Below are 21,292 nucleotides of genomic sequence, written 5' to 3'. Positions count from 1 at the left end.
TTCAAATTTATGAGGCAAAACATGATTATGAATGGTACGGTTCAACTTATTATTGTGGGCTACTGATGAAAAATAGCCACCTACTAAACAAAATAAGTGCTGTATAAAAATGTGCCTCCAAGTGTATTTTTTAATCGTACCGAATCTATTAGATATTGTTTTAGAAATGCATAAATACAATCATGATTTGAAGAATATTTATGTATTCAATTTCCAATGTTACAACACCAATTTTACAGGAAAAATAGCAGAAAAAACAGATACAAGCAAAAAAACGAAAAAATAAGTATTTATTTTATAAGTATCAATAAATTATTATTGGTAGGCCCACTAATTTACTGATTTTGGTTTTGTAACAGACTCAAATAAATAATCGAATTAATTGCAGGTTTGCTTCATGTACGAATGTGTAAGAATGTACCCTCTAGCTATAACTGTCTGCGGTTTTCCAGCAAGTTCAAGAATTTGGCCAATCGTAAGTGGTGTACTAAGCTATACTTTCTCATAGTTCTCAATAGTACCAGAGACAAACAAAGAGACTTACGCTTATCCTTTCTCTATGATAGTACTATAGAGAAGCAAAATAAATAGCATAGTTCTTATATGTTATAGTACGTATAAAATTTGATTTATTAGTGATTCAATTTTAAAATACCTACATTAAAACAGTACAAATGAAAATTGACAAATGTACGAACGAGAATTTTTATAATTTTGTATTACTAGTGGATTGAAAAAATTGCTGAAAATAATTTCTGCATGGATGTAAATTGAGTGAGTTAAGAGTTGCGTAAAAGGTAATGATGACGTGAGTCGGTCTAGTAGAAAGGTCATATAAATATAACCGTCATATAATATTATAATGATTTTTCATGGGATGAATGAAGTTGAGGCCAACAAGCGGTGAAAACCATAATGTGGAGGAAACTTGCAAAATGTATGAAGATATTATGATGTAGATCCACTTTAGCCTTGGAGGATATTTTTAATGAAATTATAATTTACTTTCCAGGTGTTGATGGAAGAAATTAATATTTGGATTGCATCAATCCAAGTTGAGCAGGAATTCAAGAGAATATCGACTAGGACAAAAATTCAATTTCTGAATTGGGTCATATGGAATAATTCTTGAGCATGAATAAACGAAAAACACCAGCAGCAATGTCAGGAGAGCAAAGAGCACAGCCATTCACGTCATTATTTGAACGTGATTTTCTGGCAGATCGTGGAGACATCGAATAGTATTCAAATATGGAGTAGATCGACACTTTGGAATAGTAACTATTTTTTTACAGACTCGATGCGGTCTCTTATCTCGAATTGAGTTCGACATTACTACAGTACCGTACAGTTGACTATAAAATTACCCTGATATTTGCAACAATGATTTTACATCTCATACTGAGCATTTTGCAGAAAAGTGAAATACATAAGTTATACATACATAGGCTAATATACTTAGAATGATAACTATAGGCTATGGAATTTCTAACTTCACATTAAAAGTGATACGGAAAGTAAGTGTTTATTATACATGAATGAACAGATCTTATCTTAAATCGAAACAGGAATGATAACTAGAATTGAAATATAATTTAAATTAACTCGGCATACCTAAAGTATATAACATTGTAGTAGAGATTTACAGGCAAATCATCTTAGAATACACATTCAGTTCAACGTTCCCTGTTGAAAACCTGGAAAATACATTTCAAGTATTAAAAAAAAGAGATAACGTCATTGATAGGAAAAGCTTTCACTTTTTATGATAAAATTCATTCAAGATTACTTCTTGTAGTAAAAAGGGCTAAAATCGATCAAATAGATAATAACTTTGGTGCAACTGAATTCATTGCTATATAATTATTTGGATTAATGCGAAACTAGCGCTCCTTATTCAAGTAAAACATAACCAATTATCACTAATCTTATAAATTACAAACAATGGTATTTGTATATTAAAAGTATTCTTAAAGACTATTGCCAGTAGCTGAGTCGTTACGAAGGAAATTTTGAATGTTGTTTCGCAGCAATGTTGGTCCACTCAACAAATACTGAAAAAGGGACGTTACGTGAATCAATTCCGAAACAACTGAATTTTTCTGGATTATTGAACAACTTAAATACAGAAAGTGGATTTTCCAACCCTGGAACCTTTTACAGGAAGCTCCATAGACCTCGAATTTATATGAGAACTACAAGAAACACTCACAGCTTTTGACACAATGATCGAATCTTATCGTACAATAGCTAATTATCCTCAGCAAGTCAAGTTGGTTCAAAACCATGCATTATAACCCAAATTGTATATAGAGAAAAAAAAATTCTTGTGTGTATTTAACACATCTCCCTACACAAGAAAATGGCCAATTTCTAAACTCAATAATATTCCATAACCCATTATTTTCAGAAACCCATTATAAGACAACGTGCTTGGTCTTAAATTGTGGAACATAATCATTTCTCTCATTTTGCATTGCATAATACATTGAAAAATATGTTTTTATCTCCAACCATGTTGTAATATAAACTAGTTGAATGTTTGTTGAAAACCATAATCTTGAGTCATTATAAATTCAATATGAGATGTGTGAGTTGGTGAGTAATAACTTTGCTTATATTATCAAACTTGTCAAACTTTTGATAGTAGTAAACTGTTGGTTGCTTCCTTTAGAGTGAAAATTTATAAATTGAATGATAACCTCACTTGGAAATTATGAAAAACTAGTATTATGAGAAAAGAAACTAGTAGAAGAAGAAACTAGTAAATTATGAAGTTTCGAATTAAAAGTTTTTGGTAACACCTGATTCCTTCAAATTATATTTTCAACCTATATAATAAATGAAATAGCTAATGACAGAATGTTATTTCAATCATTCTCCATACAATAGTTGGTTGATTTTGAACCTAACAGGTTAGCAATGTGATACTGTACTGTACTTTGCTTGAGTGGTCGTAGTATACAGCAGTTTTATATTGTCTTTGAAGCACTCATGAGTTGAGACTTTGCTTTCCATTCGAAGAAATTACAGCGTTGCCAAATCGTAAACATATTTTCGCAATGTTTTCAATTTCATCAAAAGAATAAATTTTCTTTGAATTCTACGACCCTGAAACTTGGATGCACAATTGGATGTCAGCACAACTGGGATGTCGGGGATGTATTCTATTTATCTATTTCTGTAGTTAAATAAGACATTTGAGTAAGTTGAAATTTTACACGATTTGGCAAAACTGTGATTTCTTTGGATGGATGGCTAAGTTTCAACCCATTTTATACAGACTATAAGACACGTGCTAGCTCGCTACGCTCGCTCGCTTGGTGTCTAACTCTACATCTTACTCGTACGTTTAAGACCCTAATTATAAAACTGTTGAATAAAATACTATCAAAGTTGGTTTTTTTCGTTTTATAAAATCAAGAAATTTTTCTCATATCACGGTCTCGGTAGTTTATTTATGATGATTGTTTATCACAACTTGGCACAATGGATGTGAACGCATTACCATTTGTCAATTGAGAAAGATATCGGGCTCTAAATCCAATGGAGAAGCGTGCCTACTATAAACTTTTTATATCATTGATTGAAGACAAAAATATATTTTCTGACAAGATACATTATTTTTTCAAAGCAAGAACATATTGCAAATCTGATGAATCTTCTCATTATCCTTATGTAAATCATTAGTGAGTAGGATCAATCTTAACATGTTCTTATACCTGTTAAGGTTGCTTGAAACGTGAGTATGCTGGAGTTTTCTAATTGAACAATTAACTTAGTTTCTCTAAGGCTCGCCACTAAGGGTAGAACATGCTTAATAAACATGCATGATAAACAGCCGTCATACATTGTTGTGTCATCACAGCTTTGATCACAGGAAAATGCTTAGAGCAAAATTTTTTGAAATGTTTTTGCATCTCCGATTTTCAATGTTTATATAGTAAAAAATATGAAGGCGTAGGGTGGTTTGGACATATCTCTAGAATGAATGAGAACAGAATGCCTAAAATAATATTCAAGGAGGCTTCATTGAAGAAGGAAGAGAGGATGACCGCGAATAAGATGGGAAGATTAATTTAGAGACGATCTCCAAAAAATGGGATGTAGAGGATGGTGACAAATGACTGAGGACCGAGAAACGTGGAGAGCTGAAGTGGAGGCGGCCAAAGCTCATATTGGGCTCTAGTGCTAAAGAAGAAGAGGAAGAAGATTTTTGTTATTTATTACTAAATTATTATTAAAGATTAAGGTACCACAATTTGTATATTTCTATACGTTTCAAGGTCCCCTGAGTCCAAACAAGTGGTTTTTGGGTATTTGTGTGTGTGTGTGTGTGTGTGTGTGTGTGTGTGTGTGTGTGTGTGTGTGTGTGTGTGTGTGTGTGTGTGTGTGTGTGTGTGTGTGTGTGTGTGTGTGTGTGTGTGTGTCTGTGTGTGTGTGTCGATACACGATATCTCATCTCCCAATTAACGCAATGACTTGAAATTTGGAAGTCGAAAATTGTTTTCCAAACATTCCCTCCAAATTTCATTGTCAACTGATCTATTGTTGCTGAACAGAAAATTTCACTCTCAACACTAAAACTGCTGCAACAGTCGTGGGGAAATGCGTAAAATAATGGAAATATACATAAAATTGAAGATAATTTGATGCTTTATCAGCTCATAATCAGCACGGATCTGTATCATTAATCGTTCAAAAATTATAAGGCCGAAAAGATGAAAAAATTGGGGGCAGAAGTGTTTTTTTTTTTAAATGTCTCACTTTTAAGAGCGGATATCTCAGAAACTAAGAGAGATATGAAAAAATCTGGTGTGGCGCACTCACACAACTTTCCTTGCCGTTATGAAAATTGATCACCTGACGCTAGTGTAAACGCGCATCTCAAGTCAAAGATCTGAGCCAGCTGGTGACAGTTCAATAACGCTGGATACACACGAGATCTGCTATCTCTTCATAGTGAATGATTTAATAGAATCAACAGTTGCCAAAAGTTTGCAATTGAATAATTACATTTTCTCAAATTTCAAGCTTATTTTCAATTTTAGGTGAAAATGTTACTGGACATTAATTGAAGAGATTTCCATGCTCAATTTTTTCCACTCGAAAATTTTCGTTTCAATTATCTGAAACCTGATAATTGGAAATCTAAAAACGAACTTTGGATAGATGGGGCGGAGCTCCTGAAATTTTTACAGATATGGGACTTGTGGCAGTTGATATATCTTATCAATGACTATTTTAGGTATAAATTTGATCAAAATCGTTGGAGCCATTTTAGAGAAAATCGCGAAAAACCCTGTTTTTGACAACATTTTCGTCATTTTAGCCGCCATCTTGAATCGCATTTGATCGGAATTGTTCTTGTCGGATCCTTATAGTGTAAGGACCTTAAGATCCAAATTTCAAGTCATTCCGTTAATTGGGAGATGAGATATCGTGTACACAGACGCACATACACTCATACACACACACACACACACACACACACACACACACACACACACACACACACCACACACACCACACACACACACACACAACACACACACACACACACACACACACACACACACACACACACACACACACACACACACACACAACACCACACACACACACACACACACACACACACACACACACACACAACCACACACACACACACACACACACACAACACACACACACACACACACACACCACACACACACACACACCACACACACACACACCACACACACACACACACACACACACACACAACACACACACACCACACACACCACACCACACACACACACACACCACACACACACACACATACAGACCAATACCTGAAAACCACTTTTTTGGACTCAGGGGACCTGGAACACACACACACACACACACACACACACACACACACACACACCACACACACACACACACACACACACACACACACACACACACACACACACACACACACACCACACACACACACACACACACACACACACACACACACCACACACACACACACACACCACACACACACACAACCACACACACACACACACACAACCACACACACACACACACACACCACACCACACACACACACACACACACACCACACACACACACACACAACACACACACACACATACAGACCAATACCTGAAAACCACTTTTTTGGACTCAGGGGACCTGGAAACGTATAGTAATTTAGAAATTGGGGTACCTTAATTTTTTTCGGAAAGCAATACTTTCCTTACCTATCTATGGTAATAGGGCAAAGAAAGTAAAAAATGTAAAGGACAAAACTTGTTGGTAATTTTGTAAGCTTTAATTTTACACAGAATACAAATGTTCATAAGATGCATAGTTTCCGAGATATATGCGAAAAATTAAAAAATGGTACTTTCAAACCACCCCCACCCCTTTAGCACAGGGGGTAGGGGTGAGAACTTTTGATATGTTAATCCTCTCACTATCCTTGAAAGAGCTGAAGAGTTAAAAATTGTGTTCCAAACTTTTCCCTCTATAATCTTTCGTTGACTGGACTACAGCTGATATATAAACGTCGTGAGGTATACTCAGGCGAGGTGGGAGTCCGTCAGCGACTCCCCATCAATCTTAGAGGCCATAACATTATTATTATTTTCATGTGTTTCGTCCGTATTTTACTACGTGAGGAGCTGACATTGGCTATCAAGCAAAATGAAACCTTTATTTTCATTGTGAAATATTCAAAACGAAGCTTCTAACTATTGATCTGCACAGTATTATGATTGCTTCTTGCTTTAGATTCAACACCCATGCTGATAATCCCAACTTTTTCAACTTCTCAGCCAGATCCTTAGGTAGCAAATCTGTTGCTGATATCAATAATGGCACAACTGTTACGTTTTCCTGCTTCCACAGCTGCATTATCTCATCTGCCAAAGGCAGGTATTTGACAACTTTCTCTTCACTATACTGTTTTAAATTATGTTTATTGGCATAACCACCTCTAATACAAGATTCAAGATACAAGATATAATTTTTGATGTAAGATTCTTGCAACCTGCTTGTACCAATCAGTTGCTACCAAAGCCTGACATGCACTTGTCACATGCTGGACTGTTTCAGATGCCTTGTGGCATCTGCGGCATTTATCACAGTCAATACTTTCTCCAACTATGTATTTTAGTATTTTAGATAGTTTCTGAATCAAAAATAGGATGAGGAGCAGGATTAGTAAGTTGAGGACGATGAGTACGAAAAGGCGAATGGAAGAAAAGGTAAAGAGAGAGGAGAAAATGGAGGTGGAAGAGTGGAGATCGACAACCAAAATTGATAAGCAATGAAATTAAAAAAATAAAAACTAACCAATTGATAATGAGCCTCCATCTCATCTTGGTCGACTTCTTGTTCGGCTCTCAGGCCCCATGAATAGTACCTCATTTCATTCTCACCATTCTCATCATTCACTTTACATTCCAAGTACAGCTTATCAACCAAATCCTGTAAAATATGCAAACAATACCTTAAAAATCAACTGAACAAATTGGGTTTGAAATCCAGAACAATTTATAGGAATTATTAAATCAATTTCAAAAAAATCCAGAGTTAATCGTCTACAAATGAAAATTTACTGAAAAAACGTATCAAAAGAAGCCAACCCTGAAAAAAGTATAAGGGAAAAGCAATTTATAACAAGAACTACGACAAAGCAATTATTTGCTGTTCTATTTTTGAACTCAAAAGCATGTTTTAAAATAGTAGCATATTTTTGAAGAGCAAAGTTGAAAATAATTCAAGATAATTCAATTACAGATGGAAATTACTGAGAAATTCCGTTTTTTCAAATGCTAATGAATTATCAATTATTATTAAACGAAAATCCATATTAAATGCTGTAAATCCCCTCTAAGACTTCTGCTACTGCAAATATTGACAACGGGGTAAACAGCTAGATGGAAATACTATGAGCGCTACTATTCAAAAATTATTTGTCAGCCCGGGAAACGAACCCGGTAACTCCTAATTGCTAGTCAGGAAAGCTCACCCTTAGACCAAACTGACAATCTCTGGATAGCAGCGCTCATTTTATACGAAGCCATAGCATCCAGCCAGTCAAATAATTTCCCGGGCTAACAAATAATTGTTGAATAGTAGCGCTCATCGAATTTCCATTTAGCTGATTACCCCGTTGTCAATATTTGCAGTATCAGAGTATTAGGGGCAATTTACAGCATTTAATTTGGTTACTATCGTATTTAATGAAACTTTTAAGTGAAAAAACACTCACATTTTTTGATGTGGCGAAGTCCGACGCCAGAGTCTCTGTTTTGCTTGAAAATGTGCAATACCAGCACGAAACGGACGTCGCCACATCAAAAAATGTGAGTGTTTTTTCACTTAAAAGTTTCATTAAATAAGATAATAATAATAGTAATAGTGAAAACAGTGACTATGTATACGTTCAGTTTCATGCTCTGTATATATTGTAAAAATGGAAAATAAATTGATTTGATTTGAAACAAGATGGATAACCAACAACTGATTTAATTTGGATTTCGTTTAATAATAATTATTAATAATTCAATCAGAAATACTGAATGATTGTCACTACGATATAATTCGTAAACAATAAATAGACTTCCTCGAACAGATTCCATTATGATGCCAATTCGACAATGTGAAGCGCCAACGGATCAAAAATTCAAAACAAAATTATATACGCGAATGTTTAGTTTTATCAAAAATTGAAGCTTACAATTTCAAATAAGTAGCGCTACTCTCTTGTAGGATGGTACAATGATGGAGCAACTGGAAACCCTCTGTTGATAGATAGATTTAGAATAGATGCATAACAATTAACAAAGTCACCATGAATCCAACAAGTGAACAAAGTTCAATCTTTTTTTATACTTACATTTCTCATGAATTTAAGAAGGTCAATTCCTGCAAAATATGGACTTATAATAATCGGCTTATCTACATTGTCGATTATATGAATAATTCTACAGAATTCTAGTAATGAACCTGAAACATAATATAAAACAAATTATTACTAACCGTTCATATTATGACTATCCAAAAAAAGAAACTGCTAGAGGCCCAGCATAAACTCAGATACTACATTCTTAGGAGCGTATGCGTATGCACAGTCCAAATTTGAACCGATTCGAATCAGCCAGTGGTTTAAAATCGAAATGTATGATTCAATATTATAAAATGAAAATGAAGAGAAAATAAGATGTATATTTCAATTTCAACCAGAAAACACAACTTTAAATAGAAGGAATAATACTTTGAAACAGTCTAAACCTTCATCGCCAATAACCAAATAAGACTTATTAGAGACGGTGGCCATGAAGTAACTGATAGATTCGACCCGCAAAAAACGTCTATATAAGACAATTGCTCTGGAACAGTTAGGCTACTCATAATCATACTCTTGATATTCTTTTAAACACTCTCTGTGGCGACTTTTTTAAAACTTATAAAAGCATTAACGTACTCTATCGATGATCCAGTAGTAATGGTAATTATTCATAATACTGTACGATATTATTAAATCAAAATACTAGATAAGGAAATATGAATGTACCGGAATTTGAGATAATATATAAATCATTTCAAAAACTTTTATACTCACTCTCCCTCACTTCCCCTCCCATCTTGTGCACCACAGTCAGAAATAGAAGTAAGAGATATCTCTCATTCTTCGCCAAAATGTTTTTACCACACAGTGCAACATTGATTTCGGAAATATCAGATTTCATCTTGTTGACCAGAAAATAGCGAAGATTGTTTCTATGGGATATTTCAATAAGATCCATTCCAAAGATAGTCTGAAAATAGAACAGGAAAAATAGTCATAGCAATCTTGAATTATGAAATGTTTTGAAACTGAGTCGGCTATAGCTATATCTGTGTAACCTACACTGAAACCCGAAAAAAGAAAGGATAAACTTTTATTCGACAAAATATAGAATCATGGGATGAAAATCTCCTAATTTTCTGTTTTTTTTTATGAGAATAACTTCTTAATCAATAGGTAAACGATAAAATGTTATATGTCATTACAGGATGGAATCAAAGTCAGCTCAATATTTTGATTTGAAGTTGAGACAATCATACTCGTTTTACGAAACTCTTGCAGTTTTGAACTTCGGTAGGTCTAGGGAAATGGGGGAACAACCAGGGAGACGATAGTTCCAGGCTATGTACTATGTATAGTAACACCCAGAAAAAAATCAGCTTTCCCTTATTTTTTTGCACAATACCGGCAATAACCTGTTTTGTTTCTCCATTGACACAGGGCACCGATTCAATTCAATTCAAATATTTTTATTCAATAAATGTACAAATACATTGAATAAGGTCATATAAAATAAAATAACAAAACACACAAAACAGTCAATAAGAAATTCATCACAATCAAATATGTAAAAATTCTTCAAATGAATATAAAGACAATCCTATCAGATATTTTTCCAGCTTAGCTCTAAAAATTGTCAACTCCTCTATGTACTTTAAATTTCGGAGCAGCATGATAAATATTTATCTCCCATGAAAGTTGTCTTCATTTTGAAAAATTCTAAATTATGTCTCTGTACGATTCTTCCGGATCTAGTATTATACACGTATCTATGTGAAATACTACTTCTCTTTTCTAAATCAGTGATTTTTTTAAAGTACATTATGACATCAAAAACATATTGCCCATAGTAGACTGTCAATATGCCTAGCTGAAAAAAAATTGTTTCACCGAGTCCCTCCTTTTAATGTTCATGATAATTCTCAGTGCTCTTTTTTGCTGAACTAATATTTTGTCCAAGTTTTTTTTCGATGTGCAGCCATAGATACACAGGCCGTAACCTATATTGGAATGAACCAATGCGTAGTAAATTGCTTTCAAAGCATTCAGCCCACACACATTGGTCATACGCCTAAGAGCAAACAGGCGTGTTCATGTGGTCATATAGGCAAGAAAAACACTCTATTTTTCATATGAATTATAATGAAAACATACATTGAATTACAATAAATTTCAACGAGATGCATTCAATCAAACTCCATTCCCGAAGTTGTATTTTGCTCACAAGAAAGTTTGATTATTAAATGATTATAGTATTAGCCTATTAATAAAAATTCATTTTTGTTTAAAGAATTGCTCTACTGTTTTGTTTCTTCAAACATTATGATCATTTGTTACATTTTTAGATTGTTAGTTGGTATTTTATTAGAGATTTAAGTATAAGATATCGCATCTACTCCTTTTTGCTTTTTTTGTTTTGCTCGGTTGCCCAAAAAGTCAGAATAGTTTTTAATTTGATAAAGTCAGTAGGCCTAGTAGTGTTGGGAAAAGCATGATCAGTGGAAGGACTTGACTTATTTTGTAAAATATTCAAGTAAAATAAGTGAATTCTGTTTACTCACATCGAATGTCTTTTGGACGATAGTCATGACTGCCTTAAAAATACGTCCCTGGGTTTTGGGGATGTTTTTTGTTATCATTAGTCTGTTAACAGGTTTTCCTGGGTGCTGATGGTCCAAAAGAAAGTTGACAACTTCCATGGCTGTCTCTTCGAGAACTTCATCAGATACTTGAGTCTGTGTCTGAGTCTGTGATTGAGAGCCAAATTCAGATTGCGACTGGGACCATCTCGATTGTTGAGATGCTGCCGATCGTTGGGAGCGACTGCTACCGGCTTGGGAGCGTCTCTGCGACATAACTCACAGTCTAAAACAAAATCATACAATAGAAAAGCTGTACAAGATTTAGATCCAAAAAACAATAGTAGGTCTATTTCACGTAATAAGGACGGTAACGCTAGTTTACCACATCAGTAGGCTATGAATCTTTATGCCCGAAAAAAGTTCAGGGTAAACAATGCTATACAAGTTACCAAACACGTCACCTACAATATTTTCCGTCATATCTAAGAAAATTAATTTGAATAAGAAATTAATTCATAAAACGAGATGGAATCGAAAAATATAACTTCAAACCTATGAACTGTAGTGTTCAAAGATTAACACTACGGTTACAAAGTTCAACTGAAGCAAGATTTGGTAAATATACTGTACTCCTATAGAGTGCAATATAGGCCTATAGATTTCTTTGAAAAAGAAAATAATTTTATTAATATTTGGCTGGATATGAACTTAATCATAGAATGAAATCCCTCATAAAGGGGCTAAGGTACCGTTTATTGGCCCACCTGCGTCAACATTTTGGCTACAATCAATCTAGTATTATTATGTTATTCTGATGAAAAGATCACAAAAATTAGCCGGCGTTCATTTATCAATAATTTGAAAAATATTCAAATTTCACTAGCCTCGCATTGTATAGATAGAATAGTTACAAGACACACATTTTAGACACATAATAAATAATTATATTCAAAGAGAAATCACCTTTAAGTAAGTAATGACACTTCAAGTCATGCAGATTACTTATTTTTAGCAATAAACTTATATGTTTTTGTAGACCTTATTAAAATGTTCCGATTAATGATATAATTAACTCAAGGTTAGGTTAGAGGGTTGGGTTTTTGCTTTTAAATGGCAATGTGCTAGTATTATATTAATGTTTATTTTCCAAATGACTATGTTTATGAACCAGTACCTGAGAGCAAAGAGCATTTATCAAACTGAGGTTGATACAACAAAAGTGCAACAAAAATGGCTAGATTGAATCTGCAGGAAAAACCTGCCAGTGACCTTGTAAATCAGATCTCCAAAGTTGGTTCAATGCCCAAATGTGAAGCTACACCGGATGAATTCAATGTCTTTTTCATTGGAGATGTGGATAGGATGGTTGCTTCTATTAATGATGCAAGCTAAATGCTCCTGGTTGCAATAACAACCGAGTGATATTTGAAAGGTGGTGGAAAAGCAGGCCTGTGGATGTTGTTCGTGTTGTTCGCCGCTTCACGGAACTCCCACAGTCCAGACATCCATGGAGTTGGTGTGTTAAAGTGTGTTGCGGATGTAATTGTTCTGCCTGTGTCTCACGTGCTTAATATATGTCTGCGTCACGGCTGTTTTCCTGATGTCCTGAAGTTACCCCGCACAATTTCTGTCTTCAAAAAAGTACTTGCAGACGATTAAGCCACATTATCAGTGAAGAGTAATATTCACATTGCAACAGAAAAACTACAGAGATCCATCAACAAAATCCAAAATTTGACTAGAAAGTGGAGAATGAAATTAAATGAAGCGAAGTCGATTTACATTAATATCACCAATAAGAAGGACCTGCTCCCTACCATTAACGAGAAAAAAATCAGCTCATTAGTCTTTAGACTAAATGACTAGAAAGTGGAGAATGACATTAAATGAAGCGAAGTCGATTTACATTAATATCACCAATAAGAAGGACCTGCTCCCTACCAATAACGAGAAAAAAATTAGCTCATTAGTCTTTAGACTAAATGGCTATAGTATTGACCAATATATAAAAAAAGAAAGAAGGTGACCTCGAGTGTATGATCTATGGACCTAGGCCTATATCAATAATTTCTGCCCTGAACCGCTTGTGTTCAACTTAAGAGAGAAATCACCTTTTCTCTGTTGCACAGCATGGCTTTAGAGACGAAATATCCACATCTACAGCTGTCACAGAAATGAGTGATTATATCGTTGAAGACTTGGAGAAGAGGGATTTTGTGCACCTGGTCCTTGCTGAAGTGAGCAATGCCTATTGTGTACTTCATGGAATCCTTCTTGACAAACTTGCTAGGTGGTATTAGGTGTGGACTTGGTGGTGAAGTGCTTGTGACCCTCAAGTCCTACTTGACTGGTCAATCTTGACATACCACAGGGATCGATGATGGGGCCTATTCTTCCTGGTCATGATCAATGGTCTAGGGCTCCTTGGACCGGTGCTGATGTTTGCGGATGATTCGATTATCTTTTCCAGAGGGCAGAAGGTTGAATAAGCTGGTTTGCTGGCTCAGCAGGTTTTTGAAAATGCTAAGCAGCCGTTTGAAAAAATAAACTCTGTTTGAATGGAGGTAAGACTCAGCATCTGGTGTGTGGATTCTGACTCAGCACATAAATAAGCAGTAAAACTCTTTGGATTTGTTATTGACTTCAACTTAAAATGGGCAAGCCATATTGATGGAGCTTGTACCAGGCTGATACCGGTAGTCTATTTGCAGTGTAGACTTGAAAATCTCAGTCGGCAGGGGCTGCTGATGTCCTGATGCTACAAAAAGATGGCTTTAATAATTATAACAGGCAGCGACCATCTTGCTCACTGTAAGTCCATCTTTGTCTGATTACATCCTTCTGTGCTTGGTGTATGTCAAGAATATACAGCATACTCTAGCTGCCCGTAGTGACATCCACCACCACAATACTACAATACAGTGAGCTGTTGGTTATCACTGGATAACACCAATCTGTACTATTACAGTCTGTGTTGAATTGCGGTACATGTTTTGATTTTTTGACGCCATCGATCCTACAATAAATTAATTATTGTGGGTAATGGATGAAGCAGAAGGTATTAATAAAATTTAGTGATGATGTGATCTTCATTCATGTATTACAAGAAAATACTTGAAATTGACATATGTTTATTTATTTATTCGTTGATATAATTACAAATCATATGAATATGATCGGGATAGAACAACAGGCATAGCCCAAAACTATTCTGTTCCCAAATTTTGATAAATAATGAAATTTCCAATGTTGCAGAACCAATAAGAGAAAAGACTCCATCCCAATCTTTCCAATCACTGCGCCTGTATAACGACCTACACCTGATTGTTAGTGTGAAGAACCAGCAGGGTATTGCTTTAAAGAGTAGGAACTGGCTGAAGATAAATCTATTCTACTCATTGAGAGAATATTTTTATGCGCACAATTAGATTATAGTATGACCTGCCATATTTATTTTTTTTTTTTGACAACATCTATACAGTAAAATCGTCATAGTAAAACTAGTAAACTGGATGTAGAATGTTTTGATAATAAACACAAACAACGGAACTGATTCAACAAAAACGTAACTTAGGTTGGTGATAATCAAATCACACTATTATACAAAAAATAACTAGAAGTTAAATATTATTTGAAATTGAAACATAACTTACAAGCAATACAAAGATGCGAAGTTCAGTTCTACTCTCACCAACATAATAAAACAGCAGCCTATCTAGCAATACTAATGTTAGGAACAAAAGCATACATCCAAAAATTAACACTGAACTGAACTAAAAAATCTAAACTGATACTGATAGTACTGGCCAAGCCAATAAATTTAATAAAAACCAATACCCAACTAAAACCAACGTTGTTTTTTAAGGTTAGGTAAGGTAAGCGCCAAAGCTGAAAAAGTACCAACTTTCCTCACGATAAGTCAAACAGTATAAACTTAATTAAGATATTAATCGATGATGAATTTTACATTCTAACTCACCTGAAAATAATATTATACACTCGACTTTGTATAAATCTTTATGTTTTTTTCTTTTTTTTTATTCTTTCAAAAAGCTAAAACTAGATCAGCGGCTATCGATATTGATAAATCGATTTAATTGTTTGGTTTTTATGTCGATAATAAAGATCGAGTGGGAGTGATTTTCGATTGTTTACTGTTTACCATTTGTTTATGATATTATATAATTACTGTAATAATTTTTATTGAATTACTTTTAAAAATTAAGTTACTTTAATTTATACTATTGTATCAACTGTCCAATTATATCATTGTTATCTGGGTGAGTTTGTGTAATGTTATCCAATGTTTAATATAATTTTTTGTTTCAATGCTGAAATTTGTTGATCGTAGCTAAACGTAGTCTATAACATAACCTCTCCTATCTAGTATCTATTCGCTTACCCAATTATTACTAAACGTTTACCGGTATAAAATTAAATAGTCTAATAATTTTCTGACTTGGCAATTGTATGATTTTTCTGTAGTATAATGCAATAGTGGGGTCTCTAAATTCTATCACAAAATAATTGCATGCAAATATGCTGTATTTGTATTCTGTGATTCTAGTCACACCACATACTGTAACACTAATAAACAAATGAAATTCACTGTTTAATTACTCCTTCTTATGCAATTTCAAACTCCTTTAAGGAGTATTTCAATTTTGTTGTCTGTCCCTATCTCCGGTAAGGAGGTTAGGTTTTTGCTTTTGAATGAAAATATTCTAGTGGGCTATTATTCAAAATATACTATAAAAGTATTATTGCATTATGGTACCTACAAAATTCAATTCTTTCAATAGAGTTTTCTACATTGTTTAACCTGTTTTCTTCTCATACTTTTTAATATAACATTCTACAAACGAAATGCTCAGCAATTGTTTGTCCTCAGACGGTGATAACTTGACTTGATTAGACAAAGTGTGGAATCACTTCTCAAATCTGGTGTCTTCGCCACGGTCCTTGGATCGGGGAATTGTCATAAACACTACAAACCGATTCAGTATTTTTATTGATTTGAAGATAAACATTTTTACAAAAGAAACCTTTCAATATTTCCAACTGTAGTAAACCTTTCCACATCGTCACCCAAAGTCGATGGATTCACGTTCTAAAGTCAGCTCCTGATTAGCATTGGTTTGCTATCCTTTTCTGTCATTGGACAAAGCAGATAGCTCTATCATTTTCTAGCTCCGTACCGTTGCCATATTGTTTTAGACTATAGAAATATAACATTCTGAGATATTCAATTTCAATTATTAATAGGTCTATCGTAATAAATGAATAAATGAATAAATGATCTTTATTACCTTGTAAGCTATAAGTAGCAATTGGTTCGTCAGAAAAACAAGCACACAAAACATATATATCAACAACAGGAGAATTTGATAAAGCTTATTAAATTAATGAGCAAATTAAGCCTTAGGTGCAAAAAACACAATTTCACATGAAGAAAAACATTATCCCATAAAGTTCATGTATAAAATTCTTTGATGGTAACATCCGGAATATTGAAAAACTCTCTTATTGAATACAGAGGGGTTTTCACGAGGAATGCATAGGTGCATTTGTTGAACTGCCGTGTTGTAAGAGTCCTCGCTGATGCTGGCAGCCGGTTGAAAAGCCTCATGCTGAGGCTACCTGGGCTATTTTGTATCCTACTCAGCCTTGTGAAAGGCAGGTTGAGTTGGCTTCTGCCTCTTGTGTTGTGGTCATGAAAGTCACTCCTCAGACTCAAACATTCCAGGGTGCCCTTGATTTGTTTAAGGGATATGAAGATGTAAAGGCAGATGACAGTCATGACCGATTCTGCACAAAAAAGTGGGCGACAATGATCAATTATGCCAGAGCCTGTGATGATCCTGATGGCCCTCTTCTGCAGTAGGAGAACTCTATCGATGCCGCTGGCTGCACCCCAGTGTTCCAATCCATACATCACTAATCCTTGGAAGAATGAGATATATGCAGTCCTCACATAGCTTTTAGGTACACACAGCATCAGCTGCCTAAGTAGGTAGATTACTCTGGAGAGCTTTGTACACATGTAGTCAATATGAGGGTTCCATGTCAACTTAGAATCCAGATGAAAACCCAGAAGTCCAACACTCCTTGCCTGATCTGTGACATTTCTCAAGCCAAATATTATCCGTTGAGTCTTTTCCTCATTTAGTTTGAGATAGTTGGACTCAAACCAAGCTGAGACGGCACTCAGAGACTGACCCATCTCTACGTTCAGATTGTCCACTGATTTATTGACATCATACAATGTGGTGTCATCTGCATATGCAACCAACCTGTTACCCAACACTGATGGAAGATCATTCATCATGATAATGAAAAGTAGGGGGCCCAATATGGATCCTTGGGGAACCCCATGAAGAATCGCTTTCAATCCAGATAACCTTCCATTCACCTGAACTGCCTGGCTACGATCCGACAGATAAGACTTGATGAGCTTCAATGTCCCCTCTGTGACTCCATAATAATCCAGCTTGAACAGAAGAGTTTGGTGGTCGACAGTGTCGAAAGCACGGCTCAGATCACACAATGTCAATCCGGTGAAAACATGGCTCTCAAAACCCTCTAGAATGGTGCTTATCAGCCTTCCAACTGCCTGGGCTGTAGTTCTGCCAACTCTAAAACCAAACTGAGCATCTACAAACAAACCAGTGCTCTCGAAGTACCAGCATAACTGCTTCTTAATATAAAAACAATTTGACGGATATATAATTGATTGTTTCTAATAAGAATGTACAATTAATATCATATTACATATAAAGAGATGAATTGATTGAGACTATTCCGAGTAATATTCGGCAGCTAGGAAATCCCACATCAAGGTCGTTAACTCATTGATGAGCTGAGTAGTTCTGTAGCATTGACAAGGCATATTTGTCATTTCTTACACTTTTTACATTCATTTTTCAAGTGATTATAATCTGATATCTGTAGAATTATTGTTAATGTTTCATTATTGAGAATGTTTCTAATGCTCGAGTTAGAGAATTATGAAACATTATCTGGGTAGGCTACCTAGTGAGACCCATGAACATCTACTTTCACTAAATAAGTTTTGTTTCAATTCAACTGTTACTGTTACACTTACTGGTTACTGTACTTCTGTAGATATCAGATATCTGTAGAATTATTGTGAATAATGTTCCATAATTCTCTAATAAAAAAAATATCAAATCTCTACACGCAAGATGCGTCTAGAATTGATTTTAATTAAGAGTTTTCGTTCCAATTTTCTCAAATTCGCAATTCAAAATCCCAATAAAAAAACAACATAGAGCAAATCCAAACTTTTACAATAATTGGAGCAAGCTTGGTTGAATTTTATTCACTGCTCTGAAAGGCTCTGGAAATTGAAGATTATTTAGCTTTATACTATTTCTTGTTTTATGTCCTATCCAAGAAATAATCATGTCAACTCTATTCTTAAATGTTGATAAGTTACTGAAATAATAAGGCAAATTAGGATTTTTATTACAATGACTGTAATTCTGTTCCTGATTATTTCTTGTTTGCCTCAAGAATTATACGGATTCAAAATTTGCTCAGAATACCGATTTAACATTGATTATGTATTGAAAATTATGGAATGCTTTCAACTCTGTTTAGGTAAAAGCTTATAATGGGAAATGAGAAGAAAGTGGCCCGGAGGAGTAGAAGCAGAGAAAGAGACCGAGATAGAGATAGTCGACTAGATAGAGATAATAGACCTGATAGAGATAGAGACCGACGGGACAGGGATCGCGACCGAAGAAGATCGAGAAGCCGATCCAAAGAGCGCAGGAAGGAGTTCAAGAAAGAGAGAGACAGAGCAAGGTCTCGCAGCAGGAGCCGAGACAGAGACAAAGATAGGCATGGAGGCTACAGAGATCGACGGGCATCGCCTGTGTAAGTTGTCAATCTCATAACGTTGATTCCAACACCATCAACATTAATTCTATGGTTTTTTCTTCACTTGGCTCATCGAATCTTGAAATTGTAAAAATTTATTCCCTTCACATAATGTATTGCTCATTTACTCGAGGAAGATTTGTTCTCATTCGATTCTTCAATTGTAAATTGAATGTGCTATGAATCGAAATAGCGTTGATGATAAACTTGTTTGCAAGTTCAGAACAATTTATGGCTTGCGTGGCAAGCATTCCAGTAACGCTGCCACCAACAAATTTCAAGAGTCCTGGGCCCTGCTTATACAAGAAAATAGAATGCATTTTACGAATTCAAGCGCTCACTATTGATAAGTTCCATTATAATAACATCTATTCCCCCCTCCCCCGAACATACTAAAATAACCACGTTTCCTAATAAAACCTCTCTAACACAACACAACCTTCCTCTAGCGCACCTCGACACGTTCTGTCCATCTCGACATCAAAGTTGCTATCTTCTATCAAAAAATTATTTCAATTTGATGAGGAAAATAACTTATCTGTATATTTTTAACAAACACTTTTATTTATCATTCCAGATCAGATCGTAATTCTGGATTAAAAAAAGTAGATGATGATTTTATTCTGAAAAAAGAAGAGCCTCTAGATGAGGAAGACGATGTGAAACCAGTAAAAAAGGAGCCACTCTCATTAGAAGAGCTACTTGCAAAGAAACAAGCCGAAGAAGCTGCTCGCAGCAAGGTAAGCTGTGTCCTATTTTTATAACTTGATGTTACATTTTTATAATCATCCACTCAATTCTGTAACTTGACTTGTATAACTTATTGCGCCAGATCTATTCACTGAAATTTGTCCAGGTATCTGTTATATTCAAATTCAAATATTCAACTACGGAGCACTAAAGTTTTGTAATATCTGCCTACTTAACATCAACTTCACTCCCGATTTAATCGCTGCATATCAAATAAAGAAAATCATTAGATTAATTATATGAGTTGTTTTGGAAATTATATGGTTGAATAATTTGAGATCGTGTGCATTATTTATGCATTTAAGACAAAATTGATTAGCTTCATCAGTGTAATATATTGATTTAGGATCTTGTGTTAGTTAATCCATAGAATATAACTTATTCGATTGCATATATCTTGTATTGTTGTATGTCAGTGTACCTTTACAGTATTATTAGATATGTACTTCAGCCAAAAATGTTATTCTTTCCTGATTAAAGCCTAAATTTCTCACCAAAGAAGAGAGGGCAGCTGAAGCTCTGAGGAAGAGGCAGGAAGAAGTTGCAAGCATCAGACAGAGACAAGATGAAGAGAGGAAAAAACGTGATGATTTTGCACGTGAAGCCAATAGTAAAACTATGGAAGAATCAAGACGTGGTGAAGATTATAGGTCAGTTTTGATTGCTGTTGTGGTTTTTTATTAATTAATTTGAGAACAGGGGCAACCATCACTTTGTAGAACTCCATTATTGTTTCTTTCCTTGCTTTCTTGTTGAGTGTTCTGCTGTTATTATGTATTCTCACACTAGCTTTATTTTCTATTATATTGTTAACGTTGTAATTTGTACCGCAAATATTCAAACTGATAGCAGCAATGTGCCATTCGACAGACTATCAATGCCTCATCAAAAATAATGTTTAGAAATAGAAAGCATTGTGGAAAATTTACTCGGTCAGACCGAAAAATATCACTCTCGCCATTATAAATTATCATATTTGTGATTTTTTAATGTATTATACAGGGTGGGTGAAAAGTCCGAGAACGGTTTAATATCTCATACACAAAGGTAATTTGATGGTGGGTGTGATTGGGGATCCTACTCAAATTGAAAATACTACTTTACTATGACTTCAAAAATCTGGTCCGCCATTTTGGATCCGCCATATTGAATGCAACTTTATTTTTTTTAAATAGGAAGGTGGTCATGCGATACA

The 21,292-nt window shown here is 34.8% G+C and overlaps 2 protein-coding genes across 3 annotated transcripts in view; one reads left to right on the top strand and one right to left on the bottom strand.

Annotated features, from left to right (window-relative positions):
* Positions 1–271: 271 nt before the first annotated feature.
* On the bottom strand, positions 272–15,828 carry LOC111058592. 2 transcript variants are annotated; one of them, XM_022346133.2, is made up of 6 exons: positions 15,422–15,828; positions 11,422–11,725; positions 9,635–9,830; positions 8,909–9,018; positions 7,360–7,494; positions 272–1,697 (listed from the first exon to the last, which is right to left on the bottom strand). In XM_022346133.2, exons 2-6 carry the CDS (start codon positions 11,713–11,715, stop codon positions 1,677–1,679), a joined length of 756 nt encoding a protein of 251 aa, XP_022201825.2. In that variant the 5' UTR covers positions 11,716–11,725; positions 15,422–15,828; the 3' UTR covers positions 272–1,676. The 2 variants fall into 2 exon arrangements, with proteins under 2 accessions (XP_022201825.2, XP_022201824.2); XM_022346132.2 differs by lacking the exon at positions 15,422–15,828 and adding an exon at positions 15,096–15,348.
* The window catches only part of LOC111058589 (probable ATP-dependent RNA helicase DDX23), a 22,198-nt gene continuing 16,458 nt past the window's right edge, over positions 15,553–21,292 (top strand). The window contains exons 1-4 of the mRNA XM_039423875.1: positions 15,553–15,722; positions 19,066–19,344; positions 19,925–20,087; positions 20,578–20,747. Of these exons, the coding sequence (XP_039279809.1) occupies positions 19,079–19,344; positions 19,925–20,087; positions 20,578–20,747 (599 nt within the window). The 5' untranslated portion in view covers positions 15,553–15,722; positions 19,066–19,078. The remainder of the gene's footprint in view (positions 15,723–19,065; positions 19,345–19,924; positions 20,088–20,577; positions 20,748–21,292) is intronic.

This window comes from Nilaparvata lugens, chromosome 1 (assembly GCF_014356525.2).
Source record: "Nilaparvata lugens isolate BPH chromosome 1, ASM1435652v1, whole genome shotgun sequence".
NCBI classification, from domain to species: domain Eukaryota; kingdom Metazoa; phylum Arthropoda; class Insecta; order Hemiptera; family Delphacidae; genus Nilaparvata; species Nilaparvata lugens.
Note: the sequence above shows the minus strand (reverse complement) of the source record. Positions and strands in the feature narration are given on the sequence as shown.